The following is a 21,789-nucleotide window of genomic DNA, read 5'->3' as shown; positions in this document are numbered from 1 at the left end:
TGTAAAAATATGCCAAAATAACACTCCTACATCACTCCAACACTTAAAGGTGCATTCTGACATCACCACCTTGCCACTCTCAAATAAGACATTTCTATTCCCCAACACAATATTCCATGGTCCCGCCTCCTTATCACAAAGTCCATGAATGTGTTGTTGATCCACTGCACGTTGCCAAGTGTGCAGTCAGATGGCCTTTACTGCAGTTTACATATATATATTTTTTACTTTGCTTAGCATGTGATCACCTGTGTGTTTATGAACGTAGAGTTCTCCGTGGAGTGGCGCGATATCCGACCCATCCAGTTGGCGGTAGCCAGAAAGCTGCTGTCTCACGTTTGCGCCATAGCAGATTCCAGCACACAGAACCTGGACCTTGTGTCCTTCGACAGGGTCAGCTTCCTCATCCTGGTCCCTCCCTCTGAGGTCACGTTTCAACAAACTGTTCTGCATCTTTGGAGCTCCGGTGAGTGACATGTTTGTACACATTTCCCATCAGCCCCCTTGTGACTGTTTACTCATCAGTGTTGACTTGAATCTTGGGTTAAGGTGTTCTTCAGGAACTTGGGACTCTCGAACAAGATAGTGTGTCTCAGCGGCAAGCTGAACACTACGTGGTCAAGATGGATCAAAGCGCTCAAGTCCGAGTTGACAGCCTTATTCAGGAAGCACACACCAACTCCTACACGCTTTATATTTTGGTCCACGACCACGCCCACTGGGACATCAGCAGGTCTGTGTAATACAGAAAAGATGAGCAGAGTTGAATTCAATCAGAATCTTACTTTTGGACATTAAAACTAGGGTTTGTGTCATTTTCTGTCTGCTTTTCAGTGCCTCGTACTGTAGCACAGACTCAGGTTTGGGTCTAGTTGACCAGCTCCTGAATTCCAGAAAGGTCAGAGATGCTCCCAACATCCTAATTCTTCATGTTACATCCTTCCCGTTCGCTCTGCAGACGCAATTCACGCGCATCAGCCCCTATAATGAGATCCACTGGCCCTCTTCATACAGTAATGTAAGATTTCATTCTGGGTGTGATAATAAATCATACAGTGCATTCAACAGTACCGCATTGTAACACTTTGGTGCTTGTGTGTATGTGTCTAGGATGTGGACCTGTATCATGAGAGAACACGCTACTTTGGCGTATCAGAACTTTTAGAGTCGACACGCTCGGGGAGCAGCCTGCCTCTGATGCGATGCGATACTTCTTTTGAGAGCATGGCGTCTGCCCTGGAGGAAAGGTACACACTTGTCAATAAAAAGGTTACATGTGAATGGGCTTCACATATCAAATGGGTAGAAACCGTTATTCTCTTTCCCTCAGGTTCCCAAAGCTCCACAGTGCCGTAATCCGAACCACAGTTCTCATCCACCACTACTGCGCAGCACTGATGGCCGTCTCCGGAAGAATCGGAGGCTCACACAATCTCCACAAACACACGTCTGTGGAGACGCTGGGGATTGTGCAGGCGCTGCTCAGTGCCGCCCAGCAGTGCCCCGCCCACCACGGTCACATGATCCTGCTGCGGATACCTTCTCTGGCTCTGGCAGCGTGGGCCCATCGACGGCTGTCCCGAGTGAGGAGACAGCTGGGCCTCGAGGAGAGCTTTGAGATCATACTGGGGAATCCAAGCCAACCGCTGAATATTGGACACAACTTTATTGATCAGATTAAGGTATTGAAAAATTGTATTGTAAGTAACAAGAGAGACATCTTAAACAGTTCATTACACGGTCCGAGATTAGTTCCCCTGAGTCTTAATTCGTTCTCATCGAAAGGTAATTTGGACAGTTTTATGCTTCTGACTTGGTGGGAACTGTGTGGAAAAGCCATTTTTCTGATCCAGATGACTGCATCATGTCCACAAAGAAAGTTCCTAGCACGCTTGGTTGAGTTTGGTTTGGGATAACTGTGGCATGAAATAGAGAAGGAGCTGGCTTTTAAATAGTCCTTCACAAAATAAATCAGAAATGTTAAAGCTCCAAAAGGTCCTGCAGTTGTCTCATTATTTGGTTTTGATGATGCATCATCATTTCCTGTGATTTCTTTGTTTTGCATTTGTATTTTATTTTTTTGTCAGATGTAAAACTTCCACTGCCTTCTCTTTGCTTGATGCAGCTATGGCTAAAAATCCAAGAAGCTGATTGGGTTCCTCGTACTTATCTGGAGCTTGAAGCTCTTCCTTGCATTCTGATCCTGTCGGGAGCCGAACCTCAAGGAGAATCACTTCCCAGGTTGGAACAGTATGACAAAAACTGCACACTCCATTGCTTTTTATCTGAAAATCTAAAACAATCAATGAATAGTCAATTAATCCAATGTCTTATCTACATTTTTCAAACAGGTCACTGAAGTACTGTGACCTTAGGGTGATCAGTTGCTCTTACCTTCAACGTACCACCGTCGAACAAGAGTTGGGACTAGCAGCATACCTGCTGAAGACGGAGTCTCGGTCCCCGCACAACCCGGGGCCGGGAAGTGACCTGCTGGAGAGCGATGGCGAAAAACTCAGCACCACTGACATTGAGGAAGAGGAGAGCCAGGAAAACGGTAGTCAGGGAATTTTGATATAACAGTTATTACACTTTTGAAGAGCTTTTTAGTTTTCGTTTGATTTATTCAAAAAAGGAAAAAAGTGTAGAGATGTGTTCCTCTATCCTTTCCTTCTAGAAAGTTCCCCCGTTTCCTCCAACCAGCCAGTCCAGTCAAGCCCAGATGTTGGCACATCAGACCCCTTCCCTACCCAGAGCAGCACGTCTACATCTCCAAATGTCCCCAAAAGCGCAATGGACAGCACCACGCAGCCCTCGCAAGCTCAGGCCCAACCCCCCACTGCCCAATCTTCTTCTCAGTCATTTTTATACCCTCAGCTCTCATTTCCCCACTCAAGCCAGTCTTTAACCCTGCCAGTCTATTCCTTGGCCCAACCCATTTTCCACCCACTCGCACAAACAAACTCGCTAGCTTACTTTCAAACACTGCCGCAGCACCAAGTAGCCCACGCGCCTCCCCAACCGCTGGCTCCTGCCGTCCGGTCTCGTCGTCACCCCTCCAAATCCACCTCCTCGAGCTCTTCGTCACCTCGAGCTTCCTCCCCCCACCTGAGTTGCTCCTGGGCGCGCGGAGTGAGTCGCCCACCCTCCGTGCTCCTCCCTCGCTCGCTTTACGACATAATTACAGCCAACGATGGCAGCGGCCTTCCACGGTGTACCTCCTTCCTGCCGCATATGTCTGTCGCTTGGGCCAGCAGCTTCCGGTGAGATTACTCAACTTCCTTTGTTGTTAGTTGAAATGTTAAAAAAAACAAAAAAACTTCTTTACAGGGGTGTCAAACTCATTTTTGTCGCGGGCCACATTTTATTTCGGGTATCCCTCAGAGGGCCAATATGACTGTAAAACCGTAAAAATCATTTATCGCCTCATCATATTGACACGTGAAATTTATGAATTACTTTTAGAATCAGAAATCAAGGGTAATGGGTTTCTCAACTATTGGTAATGTTTGGTATTGTAAAAATGCTCGATTTATGATGTGACAATTTGAAAGTCTGGTCCAGATTCGAACAAGAATCACAGAAGTTGACATACATGATTCGCCTTCGCGGGACACATAATATCATGTGGCGGGCCGGTTCTGATCCCCGGGCCTTGAGTTTGACACCTGTAATCTACCAGATAGGGACAGCACATTTTCCTCCCTAAATTTACAACCAATATTCTAATATTTGTTACATCATGCAAGTGTGTAAATCTTTTTGAAAGTAGTCTGTTCTTTCCATTTCATAACTTTTCCCTTCTGCATGTAGATCAAAAATGTCAAACTCAAGGCCCGGGGCCAGATCCGGCCCACCACATGATTTTATGTGGCCCGCGAAGGCAAATCATGTATGTCAACTTCTGTGATTCTTCTTCAAATCTGTACCAAAATTTCAAATGGTCATATCATAAATCATAACGTTGAAGTATTGCAAGCGTTTTTACGTTACCAAACATCAACAATAGTTGAAAAACACATTACCTTTGATTTCTGATTCCAAAAGTAATTCATAAATTTCATGTGTCAATATGATGAGGCGATAAACGATTTTTATGGTTTCACAGTCATAATGGCCCTCTGAGGGATACCCGAACTATATTGTGGCCCGCGACAAAAATGAGTTTGACACCCCTGATGTAGATGATAGAATCGATCTTCAGAATGAGTCATGCTTGCCAGCGTGAATGAAACTGTATTCGCCACGGGACCTGTTCTTTGATCAGATTTCATATTGGTCCTCACGAGGCCAAAGCGCTGGCCCTCCATGGCATCAGCATTTCGCTGTCCTTTAATTCAGTCAGAGTAAAATGCGTTACAGCCAAGTTCAACAAGCAAAAGTGCAATAACTGTGCTTTTAATAATGCGCCTCTTGGTGAGTATGATGTATTTTTATTAAATGTCGTTGTTATGTCATTAGTTAAACATTGATTCAGAAATGCTCCTGATGAAGTACAGCACAGTTGCATGTAGTTATTTTGCAATCTTTCTCAAATATTGATGGTTTCTATATGTTGGACCTGATAGTAGTGGTACGAAAAGGTGGATTAAGTCGGCTAAGTAACGACTGAGAGCTTGTGTACCAAAATGCACAGCCCACGCCTGCCTTTTAGTCACACCGAATGTAGTGGGTTCCAGGTTTTACATAAAAAAAACAAACTATGATTAAATCTCAACTTCTGTGGTGGAAATTTGGGATGATTAAACTTCTACCAAAAAAGCCCGCATTCAAGCAAATTCGTTCAAAACGAATGCGTCTGTGTGCAGGCCTCTGTTGAGCAAGATGATGACGTGCACAGAGCAGTCGCTGTACTATCGGCAGTGGACGGTGCCCCGCCCGTACCACATGGACAGCAACAATCGCACCGAAGGACGCAGCGACAACTTTCACCCTCGCAGGCTGCTCCTCAGCGGACCGCCACAGGTAATTCTGTGATTTTGTCATCGAGGACTCGCGCACAATAAACTGGCGCGTCTTGATTTCTAAATCCGCTGTCTATGAAATTCCCAAACCCAAGAATAACGTGCCTCCACACAGCTTTACGCCTGTCACAAAAAATAGAGCCCTGAATATAAAATTTATGCTGCCTATTTATCTTCCTTTCACTGTGATGTCACCGGGTAGGTGGGTAAGACTGGCGCGTACCTGCACTTTCTGGGTATTCTGTCTCGGATGCTGATCAGGCTGATGGAGGTGGATATTTACAACGAAGAGGAAATACATTTCAGTGAGTACAACAGCAAATCAAAATAAACCAATAATTACAGCAGAGTTGTGTCGAAGTGCTGTTTGTGCGTGCGTTTTGTGCTTTTAGGTGTCCAAAAAGACGACGTGCAGTACAACCCACCCGACGCCTTGTGGCCCGACCCGGAAGTTGTGAAGGCTTTACCCTTTGACTACACAGTCCATGACCCCAAATATGATGACATCAGCTTGGTCTACTGTCCTGGATATAAACCAGCTTGTGATGGTAGGCGCAGTCTGACAAATGTAAACAATGGTGCACAAGGGAATAGAGAGATTTTGTCATACTGAACAACCACATTTTTAATTATCTATTTCATGATGATGTCATAAAAGTATCATGCTTTTTGTTTTTTTGTCTTGTTTTTTGTTGCCATTGCAAGCCACTCCTGTCCGCCAGGAGGACATGTGCCTCAGGAGGCGCACAACCAGGATCAAACTGTCCAAGTATGCGGCCTTTAACACTTATCACCATTGTGAACAGTGTCATCTGTACTTGGGCTTCAACCCCAGATACCAGGTCAACATCACACAAGTACATACTATCTCTTATATATCTGTATATGTATATTTTTTTCAAAATGTTAAAGCATTTTCTTCTTAAATCCCAATCTAGATATACGAGTCTACCCTGCACGCCTTCACGTTCACCCATCTGCTACTCGGAGAAGAGATCCAGCTCTACTTCATCATCCCCAAGTCCAAAGAGCACTACTTCAGTTTCAACCAGCCCGGAGGCCAACTGGAAGGAATGCGGCTGCCCCTCGCCGCAGACCGGGTCAGTCGGTGGACACTCAACATGCTTGTTTATAAATACTGGTGATTATGTTAAATAAAATTGTGAATTATACAACACCTTTTCAAATGTTTTTGACTTGCTGTGCAGGGGAAAAGGCAAAAAAGACATTTCTTCATAAAATTGCAGTACACATTTTTCAACACTAGGTGGTGCTCTAGGTTACGATAGTGTAAGCCGGACACTGGCTTCAATGATGTAGCGCAGTAGTGCAGTGGGGAAAATAAACTACTGTGCTATTGTTTAATACGCAATTGGGAAAATAGGGATTGCAAAAGTTAGATTATTTCATTTTGAACCGTTATATTAGATGTTGATATATTCTGTATATGGTCAAGTTGTGACAAGTGTGTCTATGTAAGAAGCCAAGCAAAGTTATATGTATTGCGCATTTCGTACACAAGGTAACTCAATGCGCGTTACATGGTCAAAAGCATTCAAATACAAAATAAAAAGCACAATTAAAACAGCTCTTATAGCAAGAAATATCACCGAAAAGTGGAGGTACTCTAAAACGCAATAGAAAAAGGAAGAGTTTTTTTTATTTGGATTTGAAAACACACACACTTGGGGGTGACGTCACCGTTGTTGGCAACTTTTTCCACTTGCGTGCAGCATAATCGCTAATGTTTACCGTGTTTGCTTTGGACTCTGCGCTTCACTATTTGACCTGAGTCAGTCTATATCAGAGCTCTACTGGGTTTGTATTCCATTAGCCTTTATTAATTAAGTGACTTATAGACCAGTAGCAGAACTTTTTTTTTTTTTTAGAAAATCTATTCTAAAGGTGAGTGGAAGCCAGTGTAAAGACTTCAGAATTGGAATTATATGCTCTGACTGCTTTGTTCTGATCGGTATCTGAGCTGGAAGAGTTCAATGCTCTTTTTGTGGAGCCCAGTTAAAAGACCATTACAAAAGTCAAGCCTTCTTGAGATAAAAGCATGGATGAGCTTCTCCTAGTCTGCTTGACACATGCCAGCCTTCTCTCTAGATATGTTCTTCAGATGGTACGAAGACATTTTAGTTATTGAGTTGATATGACTGCTGAAGGTCAGGTCGGAATCTATCAGAACACCAAGGTTTCGGACTTGGTCTTTGCTTTTTAAAGATAGGGAGTCCAGGTGTTTATTAACAGCAATTGTCTCTTGTTTTGTTGTGGTTTAGTCTGGATTTAAATGGGATATGTTGACAACAGAAGAAAAAAGATGTCAATTGCATTGTTATTGTTATTATTAAAATAATAATCATTATGGATATGAAGTTCTTAAAAAAAAGTAGGAATCTTTGGGGTCTTGAACTTTTAGAGATTGATTTAAATCGGTTTAGAAATAGTGAATATGTTCAATTCCCACATTCACTTAATAGTTTTGATTTATTTTCTGTGGGAAAGGCAAAATGAGTTTGCGGGATGTGCTGAATGAGTTGAATATTTGGAATGTTTTGAACCACGGAAGTTACTCTTCAGCATTCAAGGCTCACTACGTAATGTTGTGCTTCGGTCAGAGCCCAGACTGCATCAAGAGTCCAATCTTCACTCCGACCACGGGGCGCCACGAGCACGGTCTCTTCAACCTGTACCACGCCATGGACGGAGCCTCACACCTCCATATCCTGGTGATCAAAGAGTACGAAATGGCCGTGTACAAGAAGTACTGGCCCAACCACATTCTGCTGGTGCTGCCCCCGGTCTTCAATGGAGCTGGCATAGGTGCGGATGTTGCTTTGTTCATAGTGCATCATCTAAAAAATTCTCAACATTTCTGATTTCTTTTTTGTTTTTTCAGGAGCTGCCCACTTCCTGATTAAGGAGCTCTCGTACCACAATCTGGAGCTGGAGCGCAGCCGTCGGCAGGAGGGCAGCGGCGCGACGGGTGACGTCTGGCCCTTCATCATTCTGGCGGATGACTCGTGCGTCATGTGGAACGTAGTCGAATTCGACGCACGCAAGTACATGCTCGCACTTTTTCTACCTTCATAAATGCCAATGATTCTTACAGTGTGGTACATGTACCACCTGTGGTATGCAGGCTCTTTCTCGTGGCATGTGTTGTAGTACCACCAAACTAAAACTCACTTGTATTTAAGTTTTAAATTCAACACATTTGCGAGTAATCTTTAGCAATTATGGGATTTTCAGCACTGATTAATGTATATTTTTGTCTAACTTCATGTTGGGTAAAATTTAAACACTATTAATGCACATTTTTATCCTGTATCTAAGCAGATTGTTAATAGCCGAACTACTTTGAACATTAACAAACTTTTTGGACTAAAATCTCTTTCATTTCTACTACACTTTTAGAAAAAAAATTTGGTCATGATGATTTTTACTTGGAGGACTCTGTTTTTTAGGAGTTACTTGTGTACTCGAGGGTGTCAAACTTGTTTCCATTCATGGTTGCCTTGTACAGTGTACACCAAAAGTAACGGTTTGGTCCATACCTTTGTTTGAAGTTGCTGGTTTGTTTTCCGCTCAGTACACAATAAGGGAACAAATTGCTTTTTCTGAAGTGACATCTGAAAAGAAATTTGTAAAAAATGCATGAACCTTTTCTTTTTAGCTAATAACCGATTCCGAAAAGTGCAATCATAACAGTTTGAATATTGTGATTTTTTTTTTTTTTAAATAAAAACACTAGTCGTGCAGTTTGTTAATCTTCTACAGTATAAGGAAAGGCTGTTTGAAGATAAAGGGGGTTTTGGGGGGATTAGTTGTCAGAAGTTGAGCAGTACCCTTTTTGTTTACAGGCTAAACTTGTGACTTGAGCACGAGGCACTTACACTTCTTGTCCCTTTCCTAACATGTTCTATGTGGTTACCCTAATACTGGCACCATTATCTTACACCAGGGGTGCTCAATGAGTCGATCACAAAAAAAAAATGAGTCGATCAAAAAAAAAAAAGACGTCAGCCAATATTCCCTCCAAACTGCGCGCGTGCGCGATCATGCACCGCTGATGAAGTCTCTTTGCAGATATTCTGTGTTGCGCGCAAAAAAAAAATAATAAACCAATGCAAATTGAAAGTATAACATACAGCTATTGAGTTTTTGGCATTTTGCAATGTGATTCAATGAGTGAGGGATGACTGGTTGTTGCATCCAATGGCACAATTCACATACGTACTGTAAAAAAATGAAAAGAAGAAGCCATTGGTTTATTTTAGGCAGCACACGGAACTTTCTCTAACAACGCCACACTCTTTTTCTAGTTTACCTTACACCCGCTGCCCCCTCCTGAAAGACATACACAGATAATTACAAATGTTACAGTACTTACGCAGCCCATGAATGTATTTTATAATGACAGCGTCCGCCACTGCTGCCTTAGTTAGCAACACAGTCTGGGCAACGTAGAGCAAAGAGAAGCTTATGTTTACTTTCAATATTAATGGAGAAAGTTAAAAAAGAAATGCTGTTGTTTTAAGATGCAATGATTGCCAGAGTATGTGAATAATCAAAGAAAAATTGGACGAGATTTTCTCTTTTCCGAGTGGGAAAGGTCTGGTCTAAAGCCAAAGTAGAAAGTGCAGGATGAGATGGTGTGTGTCATTTTAAAATTCCACCTTGGCACAGCCTGATCCAGGTATGAAAGCACAGACAAAACAGTGGACAAAAATCTAATTCTGTATTTTAAATATAGGAGGCAACAGAACATTAACCATTGTGTGGGCACCCCTGCTCTCACGGATAATCAATTTTGAACAGCTGTCAAGGAAAAATGGTGGCAACCTTCAGCGGGCCACACAAAATGAGATTTTGACACTTGTGATCTGCAGGAATGCATTGCGATCGTTTGCCGTGATGCTGAGCAATCTTTTTTTTCCCTCCTCAGCGGTCCAGCAGAACACGCCGCCTCACTGAAGCAAGTCTTGCAGCACATGGAAGACTGTCCTCACCTGGCCCACTACGGCCTGTGCGGCATTAGGAAGTGGAGCAGTCGTGTCTTCACAGGTCAGCAAATAATGAATTGAAATGACTTTTCATCTGTTCCAGTACCGATTACTTTTTTGATAAAGAAAAGTAGGACTCTGTTATACAATATACTGTGAATATAAAAACATTGTGAAACATTAATAAAAGAGAATTTGATTTTATCCGCTATGCTCCTTGTCAGTATTTTCATTTTATTTTTATCTTTTTTTTTTTTGTCCTAACCAAGCGACGGCTCGTAACTTGAAAAACTCCTAAATTGGTGCACTCGTAAGTGAAGATTTGTTCAAGTAAAATCATCTCAGGATTACTGTTAAAATTAATTTATTTAAAAAAATGTAAACTTCTGTTAACAACCCAGGCTAAATCTAGCTCTTCCCTAACATAAAAAGATCTTAGTCAGTGTGTTTTATTCCTCTCATATAGGTATTTACATGTTTTAGGTGAAATCTCTCGAACGTCTTCTCTTGCGTCCAGATCCTACCACGTGGGAGCCTTTTTCCAGAGGCCACCTCCACGACTTCCTCCTCCTCAACGTGGACCGCAGCCAGAACGTCCAGTACGACCAGAACCGCTTCACGTGTCACGACGTGGACTTCACCCTGCGGCTGCACAGCGCCGGTCTGCTCATCTGCCGCTTTAACAACTTCAGCGTCATGAAGAAGCAGATCGCCATCGGAGGATACCGGACGTTCATCATCAAGACAAAGGTGACGATGCCGGAAGGTCCACCCAACACTTATGATCTAGAATCTAGATTCTAGATTCTTTCCGGTCCTTTTTTTTTTTTTTTTTTCTTCAAACTAATGAGCAAAACTCTCTCTCCCCAGATGACGGACGTTCCCACTTCAGTGGGGCCCTCGCAGTACGTCTGCGCCCCCGACAGCAAGCACCTGTTCCTGGCCACCCCGGCTCAGCTCCTCCTGGAAAAATACCTCCAACACACCAGCCACAAACTCTTCCCTCTCAGCACCAAGAACTACGACCACCCGGTCCTGTCAGTGGACTTTTACATCAACCTTGGCCCTGAGGTATTCCCACGAGACATACCTGGTACTTTTTTTTTTCTAACCTATTTGTAATGTACAAGTTGGGCCAGAGGTATGTACAGTAAAACACTCATTTATCACGGAGGGGAATGTTTCAGAACACCCCCGCAATAGATGAAATCTGTGAAATTCCTGCCGCATTTTTTCATTAGATAGATGTATTTAAAGCGCTAAGACTCTAATTAATCTTCAGTGCACTCCGAATAACCTTTACCAAACTCCTATATACACATTGCAAACTCTTCAGCACACAGAAATGCATAGTAGTACTGTACATAAACATTAACATTCATGTTTTTTCCCCTCATGATGTGTTTTAATGATTTTTTCTTTTTAACTGTTTCAATGTTTTGGGCGAGGAAGCATTTATTTTGTCACAAAACAATTACAGCACAGACTCAAAGTCTTGCGATTGTCAGGGACGGCAATGCAGATTCCAGAAATAGACTCGAGAACAAAGGTCCAAAAAACAAATTTTTAATTCATCAGAGGGAGCATGCGATGGCAAGACTTGACAAAAACGGATAACATAAGGCGACGCCACAAAAAACCCGTAAAGTAAACAATTACTAAGTTGAGACGGAAGACGAGCGTGGGCGGCAAAAGAGAGTGAATTTTCCGACGGCCACTCGCTGTCGCCGAGGCCCCTGAGGAGGCTGATGACAATTCGCAACAGGTGCGTCGCCGATGGCCACGCCCACCATCGCTCACCCCAAAACACAACCATGACGGGGATGTGGCGAATTATGAAAAAGAGCTACATGGAAAAAAAAGTGAAAATGTACAGTTTCTTTTCCTGGTATCTTTTCCTTTCTGACCTCCTTTTTTCCTTCCTTTCTTGCTTCCTGACCTCCTTCCCCCAGAGTTGCTTTTTATTCTTCCATCCTTTCTTCGCAGACCCTATTTTTCAGCCTGCCTCCTTTCTCCTTCCTTCCTCTCTGCCTGCGCTCCTTCCCATTTTGCTTCCTCCTTCCACCACAGACTTTTCTTCCTTCCTTGCTTCCTTCCTTCCTTCCTTCCTTGCTGTCCCCCTTTTGATTTGACTCCTATCTTTCCTTTGCTTAAAATTCCTTCCTTCCTTCCATGGTGCCTGCTTTCCTTAATTTTTTACTTCCTCCTTCCACCTCAGACCTTGCTTCCTTCCTTCCTTCCTTCCTGCTTTCCTTACTTTTTTGCTTCCTCCCACCTCAGACCTTTCTTCCTTCCTTGCTTCCTTCCTTCCTTCCTTCCTTCCTTCCTTGGTGTCTGCTTTCCTTAATTTTTTACTTCCTCCTTCCACCTCAGACCTTCCTTCCTTCCTTCCTTACTTTTTTGCTTCCTCCTTCCGCCTCACCTTTCTTCCTTCCTTCCTTCCCTCCTTTTTGCTTCCTCGTTCTACCTCAGACCTTCCTTCCATCCTTCCTTCCTTCCTTCCTTCCTTGGTGCCTACTTTCTTTAATTTTTTACTTCCTCCTTCCACCTCATCTTCCTTCCTTCCTTCCTTCCTTACTTACTTTTTTGCTTCCTCCTTCTACCTCTGACCTTCATTTCTTCCTTTCTGCTTTCCTTACTTTTTTACTTCCTTCCTTCCCTCCCTTTTTGCTTCCTCGTTCTACCTCAAACCTTCCTTCCATCCTTCCTTCCTTCCTTCCTTCCTTGGTGCCTACTTTCTTTAATTTTTTACTTCCTCCTTCCACCTCATCTTCCTTTCTTCCTTCCTTCCTTACTTACTTTTTTGCTTCCTCCTTCTATCTCTGACCTTCATTTCTTCCTTTCTGCTTTCCTTACTTTTTTACTTCCTTCCCTCCCTTTTTGCTTCCTCCTTCCACCACAGACTTTTCTTCCTTCCTTGCTTCCTTCCTTCCTTCCTTGCTGTCCCCTTTTGATTTGACTCCTATCTTTCCTTTGCTTAAAATTCCTTCCTTCCTTCCATGGTGCCTGCTTTCCTTAATTTTTTACTCCTCCTTCCACCTCAGACCTTGCTTCCTTCCTTCCTTCCTTCCTGCTTTCCTTACTTTTTTGCTTCCTCCTTCCACCTCAGACTTTTCTTCCTTCCTTGCTTCCTTCCTTCCTTCCTTCCTTCCTTCCTTCCTTCCTTGGTGTCTGCTTTCCTTACTTTTTGCTTCCTCCTTCCACCTCAGACCTTTCTTCCTTCCTTGCTTCCTTCCTTCCTTCCTTTCTTGTTCTCCCCCTTTTGATTTGACTCCTATCTTTCCTATGCTTAAAATTCCTTCCTTCCTTCCTTCCTTCCATGGTGCCTGCTTTCCTGAATTTTTTACTTCCTCCTTCCACCTCAGACCTTGCTTCCTTCCTTCCTTCCTTCCTGCTTTCCTTACTTTTTTGCTTCCTCCCACCTCAGACCTTTCTTCCTTCCTTGCTTCCTTCCTTGCTTCCTCCTTCCTTCCTTCCTTGGTGTCTGCTTTCCTTACTTTTTTGCTTCCTCCTTCCACCTCAGACCTTCCTTCCTTGCTTCCTTCCTTCCTTCCTTCCTTCCTTCCTTCCTTGGTGTCTGCTTTCCTTACTTTTTTGCTTCCTCCTTCCACCTCAGACCTTTCTTCCTTCCTTGCTTCCTTCCTTCCTTCCTTTCTTGCTGTCCCCTTTTGATTTGACTCCTATCTTTCCTTTGCTTAAAATTCCTTCCTTCCTTCCATGGTGCCTGCTTTCCTTAATTTTTTACTTCCTCCTTCACCTCAGACCTTGCTTCCTTCCTTCCTTCCTTCCTGCTTTCCTTACTTTTTTGCTTCCTCCTTCCACCTCAGACCTTTCTTCCTTCCTTGCTTCCTTCCTTCCTTCCTTCCTTCCTTCCTTGGTGTCTGCTTTCCTTACTTTTTGCTTCCTCCTTCCACCTCAGACCTTTCTTCCTTCCTTGCTTCCTTCCTTCCTTCCTTTCTTGCTCTCCCCCTTTTGATTTGACTCCTATCTTTCCTATGCTTAAAATTCCTTCCTTCCTTCCTTCCTTCCTTCCATGGTGCCTGCTTTCCTTAATTTTTTACTTCCTCCTTCCACCTCAGACCTTGCTTCCTTCCTTCCTTCCTTCCTGCTTTCCTTACTTTTTTGCTTCCTCCCACCTCAGACCTTTCTTCCTTCCTTGCTTCCTTCCTTGCTTCCTTCCTTCCTTCCTTCCTTGGTGTCTGCTTTCCTTACTTTTTTGCTTCCTCCTTCCACCTCAGACCTTTCTTCCTTCCTTGCTTCCTTCCTTCCTTCCTTCCTTCCTTCCTTGGTGTCTGCTTTCCTTACTTTTTTGCTTCCTCCTTCCACCTCAGACCTTTCTTCCTTCCTTGCTTCCTTCCTTCCTTCCTTTCTTGCTGTCCCCCTTTTGATTTGACTCCTGTCTTTCCTTTGCTTAAAATTCCTTCCTTCCTTCCATGGTGCCTGCTTTCCTTAATTTTTTACTTCCTCCTTCCACCTCAGACCTTGCTTCCTTCCTTCCTTCCTTCCTGCTTTCCTTACTTTTTTACTTCCTCCTTCCACCTCAGACCTTGCTTCCTTCCTTCCTTCCTTCCTGCTTTCCTTACTTTTTTGCTTCCTCCTTCCACCTCAGACCTTTCTTCCTTCCTTGCTTCCTTCCTTCCTTCCTTCCTTCCTTCCTTGGTGTCTGCTTTCCTTACTTTTTTGCTTCCTCCTTCCACCTCAGACCTTTCTTCCTTCCTTGCTTCCTTCCTTCCTTCCTTTCTTGCTCTCCCCCTTTTGATTTGACTCCTATCTTTCCTATGCTTAAAATTCCTTCCTTCCTTCCTTCCTTCCTTCCATGGTGCCTGCTTTCCTTAATTTTTTACTTCCTCCTTCCACCTCAGACCTTGCTTCCTTCCTTCCTTCCTTCCTGCTTTCCTTACTTTTTTGCTTCCTCCCACCTCAGACCTTTCTTCCTTCGTTGCTTCCTTCCTTCCTTCCTTCCTTCCTTGGTGTCTGCTTTCCTTACTTTTTTGCTTCCTCCTTCCACCTCAGACCTTTCTTCCTTCCTTGCTTCCTTCCTTCCTTCCTTCCTTCCTTCCTTGGTGTCTGCTTCCTTACTTTTTTGCTTCCTCCTTCCACCTCAGACCTTTCTTCCTTCCTTGCTTCCTTCCTTCCTTCCTTTCTTGCTGTCCCCTTTTGATTTGACTATCTTTCCTTTGCTTAAAATTCCTTCCTTCCTTCCATGGTGCCTGCTTTCCTTAATTTTTTACTTCCTCCTTCCACCTCAGACCTTGCTTCCTTCCTTCCTTCCTTCCTGCTTTCCTTACTTTTTTGCTTCCTCCTTCCACCTCAGACCTTTCTTCCTTCCTTGCTTCCTTCCTTCCTTCCTTCCTTCCTTCCTTGGTGTCTGCTTTCCTTACTTTTTTGCTTCCTCCTTCCACCTCAGACCTTTCTTCCTTCCTTGCTTCCTTCCTTCCTTCCTTTCTTGCTCTCCCCCTTTTGATTTGACTCCTATCTTTCCTATGCTTAAAATTCCTTCCTTCCTTCCTTCCTTCCTTCCATGGTGCCTGCTTTCCTTAATTTTTTACTTCCTCCTTCCACCTCAGACCTTGCTTCCTTCCTTCCTTCCTTCCTGCTTTCCTTACTTTTTTGCTTCCTCCCACCTCAGACCTTTCTTCCTTCGTTGCTTCCTTCCTTCCTTCCTTCCTTCCTGGTGTCTGCTTTCCTTACTTTTTTGCTTCCTCCTTCCACCTCAGACCTTTCTTCCTTCCTTGCTTCCTTCCTTCCTTCCTTCCTTCCTTCCTTGGTGTCTGCTTTCCTTACTTTTTGCTTCCTCCTTCCACCTCAGACCTTTCTTCCTTCCTTGCTTCCTTCCTTCCTTCCTTTCTTGCTGTCCCCCTTTTGATTTGACTATCTTTCCTTTGCTTAAAATTCCTTCCTTCCTTCCATGGTGCCTGCTTTCCTTAATTTTTTACTTCCTCCTTCCACCTCAGACCTTGCTTCCTTCCTTCCTTCCTTCCTGCTTTCCTTACTTTTTTGCTTCCTCCTTCCACCTCAGACCTTTCTTCCTTCCTTGCTTCCTTCCTTCCTTCCTTCCTTCCTTCCTTGGTGTCTGCTTTCCTTACTTTTTTGCTTCCTCCTTCCACCTCAGACCTTTCTTCCTTCCTTGCTTCCTTCCTTCCTTCCTTTCTTGCTCTCCCCCTTTTGATTTGACTCCTATCTTTCCTATGCTTAAAATTCCTTCCTTCCTTCCTTCCTTCCATGGTGCCTGCTTTCCTTAATTTTTTACTTCCTCCTTCCACCTCAGACCTTGCTTCCTTCCTTCCTTCCTTCCTGCTTTCCTTACTTTTTGCTTCCTCCCACCTCAGACCTTTCTTCCTTCCTTGCTTCCTTCCTTGCTTCTTCCTTCCTTCCTTCCTTGGTGTCTGCTTTCCTTACTTTTTTGCTTCCTCCTTCCACCTCAGACCTTTCTTCCTTCCTTGCTTCCTTCCTTCCTTCCTTCCTTCCTTCCTTGGTGTCTGCTTTCCTTACTTTTTTGCTTCCTCCTTCCACCTCAGACCTTTCTTCCTTCCTTGCTTCCTTCCTTCCTTCCTTTCTTGCTGTCCCCCTTTTGATTTGACTCCTGTCTTTCCTTTGCTTAAAATTCCTTCCTTCCTTCCATGGTGCCTGCTTTCCTTAATTTTTTACTTCCTCCTTCCACCTCAGACCTTGCTTCCTTCCTTCCTTCCTTCCTGCTTCCTTACTTTTTTACTTCCTCCTTCCACCTCAGACCTTGCTTCCTTCCTTCCTTCCTTCCTGCTTTCCTTACTTTTTTGCTTCCTCCTTCCACCTCAGACCTTTCTTCCTTCCTTGCTTCCTTCCTTCCTTCCTTCCTTGGTGTCTGCTTTCCTTACTTTTTGCTTCCTCCTTCCACCTCAGACCTTTCTTCCTTCCTTGCTTCCTTCCTTCCTTCCTTTCTTGCTCTCCCCCTTTTGATTTGACTCCTATCTTTCCTATGCTTAAAATTCCTTCCTTCCTTCCTTCCTTCCTTCCATGGTGCCTGCTTTCCTTAATTTTTTACTTCCTCCTTCCACCTCAGACCTTGCTTCCTTCCTTCCTTCCTTCCTGCTTTCCTTACTTTTTGCTTCCTCCCACCTCAGACCTTTCTTCCTTCCTTGCTTCCTTCCTTCCTTCCTTCCTTCCTTCCTTGGTGTCTGCTTTCCTTACTTTTTTGCTTCCTCCTTCCACCTCAGACCTTTCTTCCTTCCTTGCTTCTTCCTTCCTTCCTTCTTTCTTGCTGTCCCCCTTTTGATTTGACTCCTGTCTTTCCTTTGCTTAAAATTCCTTCCTTCCTTCCATGGTGCCTGCTTTCCTTAATTTTTTACTTCCTCCTTCCACCTCAGACCTTGCTTCCTTCCTTCCTTCCTTCCTGCTTTCCTTACTTTTTTGCTTCCTCCTTCCACCTCAGACCTTTCTTCCTTCCTTGCTTCCTTCCTTCCTTCCTTCCTTCCTTCCTTGGTGTCTGCTTTCCTTACTTTTTTGCTTCCTCCTTCCACCTCAGACCTTCTTCCTTCCTTGCTTCCTTCCTTCCTTCCTTTCTTGCTCTCCCCTTTTGATTTGACTCCTATCTTTCCTATGCTTAAAATTCCTTCCTTCCTTCCTTCCTTCCTTCCATGGTGCCTGCTTTCCTTAATTTTTACTTCCTCCTTCCACCTCAGACCTTGCTTCCTTCCTTCTTCCTTCCTCTGCTTTCCTTACTTTTTGCTTCCTCCCACCTCAGACCTTTCTTCCTTCCTTGCTTCCTTCCTTCCTTCCTTCCTTCCTTCCTTCCTTGGTGTCTGCTTTCCTTACTTTTTTGCTTCCTCCTTCCACCTCAGACCTTTCTTCCTTCCTTGCTTCCTTCCTTCCTTCCTTCCTTCCTTCCTTGGTGTCTGCTTTCCTTACTTTTTTGCTTCCTCCTTCCACCTCAGACTTTCTTCCTTCCTTGCTTCCTTCCTTCCTTCCTTTCTTGCTGTCCCCCTTTTGATTTGACTCCTATCTTTCCTATGCTTAAAAATCCTTCCTTCCTTCTTTCCATGGTGCCTGCTTTCCTTAATTTTTTACTTCCTCCTTCCACCTCAGACCTTGCTTCCTTCCTCCTTACTTCCTGCTTTCCTTACTTTTTTGCTTCCTCCTTCCACCTCAGACCTTCCTTCCTTCCTTCCTGCTTTCCTTACTTTTTTGCTTCCTCCTTCCACCTCAGACCTTTCTTCCTTCCTTGCTTCCTTCCTTCCTTCCTTCCTTCCTTGCTGTCCCCCTTTTGATTTGACTCCTATCTTTCCTATGCTTAAAATTCCTTCCTTCCTTCCATGGTGCCTGCTTTCCTTACTTTTTTGCTTCCTCCTTCCACCTCAGACCTTTCTTCCTTCCTTGCTTCCTTCCTTCCTTCCGCCTCCTTCCTTGGTGTCTGCTTTCCTTAATTTTTACTTCCTCCTTCCACCTCAGACCTTCCTTCCTTCCTTCCTTACTTTTTTGCTTCTCCTTCCGCCTCACCTTTCTTCCTTCCTTCCTTCCCTCCTTTTTGCTTCCTCGTTCTACCTCAGACCTTCCTTCCATCCTTCCTTCCTTCCTTCCTTCCTTGGTGCCTACTTTCTTTAATTTTTGTACTTTCCTTCCACCTCATCTTCCTTCCTTCCTTCCTTCCTTCCTTACTTACTTTTTTGCTTCCTCTTCTACCTCTGACCTTATTCTTCCTTTCTGCTTTCCTTACTTTTTTACTTCCTTCCTTCTCCCTTTTTGCTTCCTCGTTCTACCTCAGACCATCCTTCCTTCCTTCTTCCTTCCTTGGTGCCTACTTTCTTTAATTTTTTACTTCCTCCTTCCACCTCATCTTCCTTTCTTCCTTCCTTCCTTACTTACTTTTTTGCTTCCTCCTTCTATCTCTGACCTTCATTTCTTCCTTTCTGCTTTCCTTACTTTTTTACTTCCTTCCCTCCCTTTTTGCTTCCTCCTTCCACCACAGACTTTTCTTCCTTCCTTGCTTCCTTCCTTCCTTCCTTGCTGTCCCCCTTTTGATTTGACTCCTATCTTTCCTTTGCTTAAAATTCCTTCCTTCCTTCCATGGTGCCTGCTTTCCTTAATTTTTTACTTCCTCCTTCCACCTCAGACCTTGCTTCCTTCCTTCCTTCCTTCCTGCTTTCCTTACTTTTTTGCTTCCTCCTTCCACCTCAGACCTTCTTCCTTCCTTGCTTCCTTCCTTCCTTCTTCCTTCCTTCCTTGGTGTCTGCTTTCCTTAATTTTTTGCTTCCTCCTTCCACCTCAGACCTTCCTTCCTTCCTTCCTTCCTGCTTTCCTTACTTTTTTGCTTCCTCCTTCCACCTCAGACCTTTCTTCCTTCCTTGCTTCCTTCCTTCCTTCCTTCCTTGCTGTCCCCCTTTTGATTTGACTCCTATCTTTCCTATGCTTAAAATTCCTCCTTCCTTCCTTCCTTCCTTCCTTCCTTCCTTCCTTCCATGGTGCCTGCTTTCCTTAATTTTTTACTTCCTCCTTCCACCTCAGACCTTCCTTCCTTCCTTCCTTCCATGGTGCCTGCTTTCCTTAATTTTTTACTTCCTCCTTCCACCTCAGACCTTCCTTCCTTCCTTCCTTACTTTTTTGCTTCCTCCTTTCGCCTCACCTTCCTTCCTTCCTTCCCTCCTTTTTGCTTCCTCGTTCTACCTCAGACCTTCCTTCCATCCTTCCTTCCTTCCTTCCTTCCTTGGTGCCTGCTTTCTTTAATTTTTTACTTCCTCCTTCCACCTCATCTTCCTTTCTTCCTTCCTTCCTTACTTACTTTTTTGCTTCCTCCTTCTACCTCTGACCTTCATTTCTTCCTTTCTGCTTTCCTTACTTTTTTACTTCCTTCCTTCCCTCCCTTTTTGCTTCCTCCTTCTACCGCAGACCTTCCTTCCGTCCTTCCTTTTGATTTTACTCCTATCTTTCTTATGCTTAAAATTCCATCATTCCTTCAGTACCTGCCCAATACGTTTTTTTCCTGACTCATATGTTTTGCTACTATTCATGTGTTAACCTGTTAAAAAAAAAAAATTGACAGTAATCTCCAAAATGCATTCCTATTTTTGGCCCACCCCGTATGAATGAATCCAGTTCCCAAAACGTTATTTCCGGCCACTCTGTTTAAAGGCGACCAGCGCTTTGCGCTGCAGTTTTGCGATCGTACACTGCAGCGCGCCCCAACTTTGAGTCCGCGTATGCGCCTTGACGCCGCTGCCTCCGCCTCGCAGGTGACCGTGTGTTTTGTGAGTTCAAGACCTCACTCGGTCAACATCTGCACCACAGGCCTGCTCTTCAGCGGCCTTCTCCTCTGTTTCGCCGACGCCTTCGTGACCCCCAGTTTCCTCAAGAAGTTCAGCTTCCTCAAAGGTACACGCGCCGTCCGACCCCCGACATTCAAACGCAGAAATACGGATTCCCCATTTGAAAAAGGAGTCCACGGAGTCAGTTTGCTGGTGTCTGGCTCGCTGCAGGCGCGACTTTGTGCGTGATCGGCGCGGATCGCAGCTCCTTGAGGCAGACGGTCGGCAGGCTGGAGCTGGAAGAGGAGTGGCGGTTCCGGCTCAGCGACGAATTCCAGACGGCCAACGCCAAGGAGGACTGGCCCCTCTTCTTCCTGACGGGAAAACATATATGAATGACATCAAGTCAACAAAACCTTTTGTTTTCATGTGTGACGTGCTCAGAACTGAAAGCCGCTCGAAGAAATTTGCCACTTGGGGATTTCTCGGTGTATTTGCAGGGAGCCCAGATTTGCAATTAAATCCTGAGATTTGTGTCAAATCCCATCCCAAGCATAAATGTGTGTTATTGGAAAAGAATTCAGTGATGAATGGAATGTAGTGCTTCACATCATTTTTGTGCACTTTGCTCCTACTGTAAATGTATGTGACAAAATGATGCAGGTAAAGTGTGTGCAATGTTTTGATGCAATATTCTGCAGACTCTCTGCAGATTTGATCGAAATGATCGACACAATCATTCACCGTATGAGGGTAGCCGACTTTTGGCAACAAGATGTATTTGCGTGTTAATTATTTTCAAATCCTTTTGAGTACTTATTTTCCTCTGTGGGTGTTGGCTCTTTGTTGTAGACTTTGTAACATTTGCTGTTTTTTGCATGTCAGTGTACAGCTTTGAATGCCTTGAATTGTATAAATGTACAGATATTTTTAACTTTGAATGTGTTGTTGATGTCTTGAATTCACAGCGCATCACTTTTTCCATATTTTGTTACGCTGCAGCCTTATTCCAAAATTAATTCATTTTAAATATAAAATTCTCAACACAACATGACAATGGAAAGAATTTTTGCCAATGTATTGAAAATTAAAAAAGCAAACAAAGACTTTAAATGATACCACCTTCTTGAAACATTTATCTTTGGCCAGTTTAATCAAATCCTTTACACTACTACACTAACTGTCACACCAAATATTTTCTATCTGCACTTTCCATCGGTGTTTAATTGTGCAATGAGCTCGTATATATTGAATTTTACACTTTAATAATACATGTGGCCGCGCTTCAAGTGCGAGCAAGCACTTGCTGTCTTGCGTAATGCTGGCATCGGCAAAAGTGTTTGGAAGTCGACCGGGTGACGTTAGAAGAGTCCTTCGGCTTACTCACGTTACCTTCTGCTAGCCCATTAGCAGGTTGCACTTGGACTTGAATTTAGTCCTGAACTCTTTTCTGTATTTGTCGCAAATCTACTTTCATCGGCGGCACGATGGATCAGCTTGGTAAAAGTGTTGGGCTCACAGTTCTGAGGACCCGGGTTCGATCCTGACCCCGCCTGTGTGGAATATGCATGTTCGCCCTGTGCCTGCGTACGTTTTCTCCGG

The 21,789-nt window shown here is 44.0% G+C and overlaps 1 protein-coding gene across 12 annotated transcripts in view; it reads left to right on the top strand.

Moving 5' to 3' along the window:
* greb1 (growth regulating estrogen receptor binding 1) overlaps positions 1-21,124 on the top strand; it is a 35,513-nt gene extending 14,389 nt beyond the window's left edge. For 4 of the 12 annotated variants that reach the window (XM_061814371.1, XM_061814365.1, XM_061814369.1 and 1 more), the window contains exons 15-34: positions 269-466; positions 550-733; positions 835-1,018; positions 1,111-1,247; positions 1,331-1,682; positions 2,126-2,241; positions 2,352-2,557; positions 2,678-3,263; positions 4,809-4,965; positions 5,167-5,269; positions 5,357-5,512; positions 5,670-5,821; positions 5,903-6,064; positions 7,586-7,790; positions 7,867-8,029; positions 9,916-10,034; positions 10,491-10,723; positions 10,844-11,044; positions 20,176-20,314; positions 20,419-21,123. In XM_061814371.1, the coding sequence (XP_061670355.1) occupies positions 269-466; positions 550-733; positions 835-1,018; positions 1,111-1,247; positions 1,331-1,682; positions 2,126-2,241; positions 2,352-2,557; positions 2,678-3,263; positions 4,809-4,965; positions 5,167-5,269; positions 5,357-5,512; positions 5,670-5,821; positions 5,903-6,064; positions 7,586-7,790; positions 7,867-8,029; positions 9,916-10,034; positions 10,491-10,723; positions 10,844-11,044; positions 20,176-20,314; positions 20,419-20,582 (3,917 nt within the window). In that variant the 3' untranslated portion in view covers positions 20,583-21,123. Of the gene's footprint in view, positions 1-268; positions 467-549; positions 734-834; positions 1,019-1,110; positions 1,248-1,330; positions 1,683-2,125; positions 2,242-2,351; positions 2,558-2,677; positions 3,264-4,808; positions 4,966-5,166; positions 5,270-5,356; positions 5,513-5,669; positions 5,822-5,902; positions 6,065-7,585; positions 7,791-7,866; positions 8,030-9,915; positions 10,035-10,490; positions 10,724-10,843; positions 11,045-20,175; positions 20,315-20,377 lie in introns of all 12 variants that reach the window. The other 8 variants (XM_061814372.1, XM_061814366.1, XM_061814367.1 and 5 more) reach the window with 6 other exon arrangements.
* The last annotated feature ends 665 nt before the right edge of the window (positions 21,125-21,789 follow it).

The sequence above is a fragment of the Syngnathoides biaculeatus genome, chromosome 3 (genome assembly GCF_019802595.1).
Source record: "Syngnathoides biaculeatus isolate LvHL_M chromosome 3, ASM1980259v1, whole genome shotgun sequence".
In the NCBI taxonomy this organism is placed as follows: Eukaryota; Metazoa; Chordata; class Actinopteri; order Syngnathiformes; family Syngnathidae; genus Syngnathoides; species Syngnathoides biaculeatus.
This window is presented reverse-complemented; position numbering and strand designations above follow the sequence as displayed.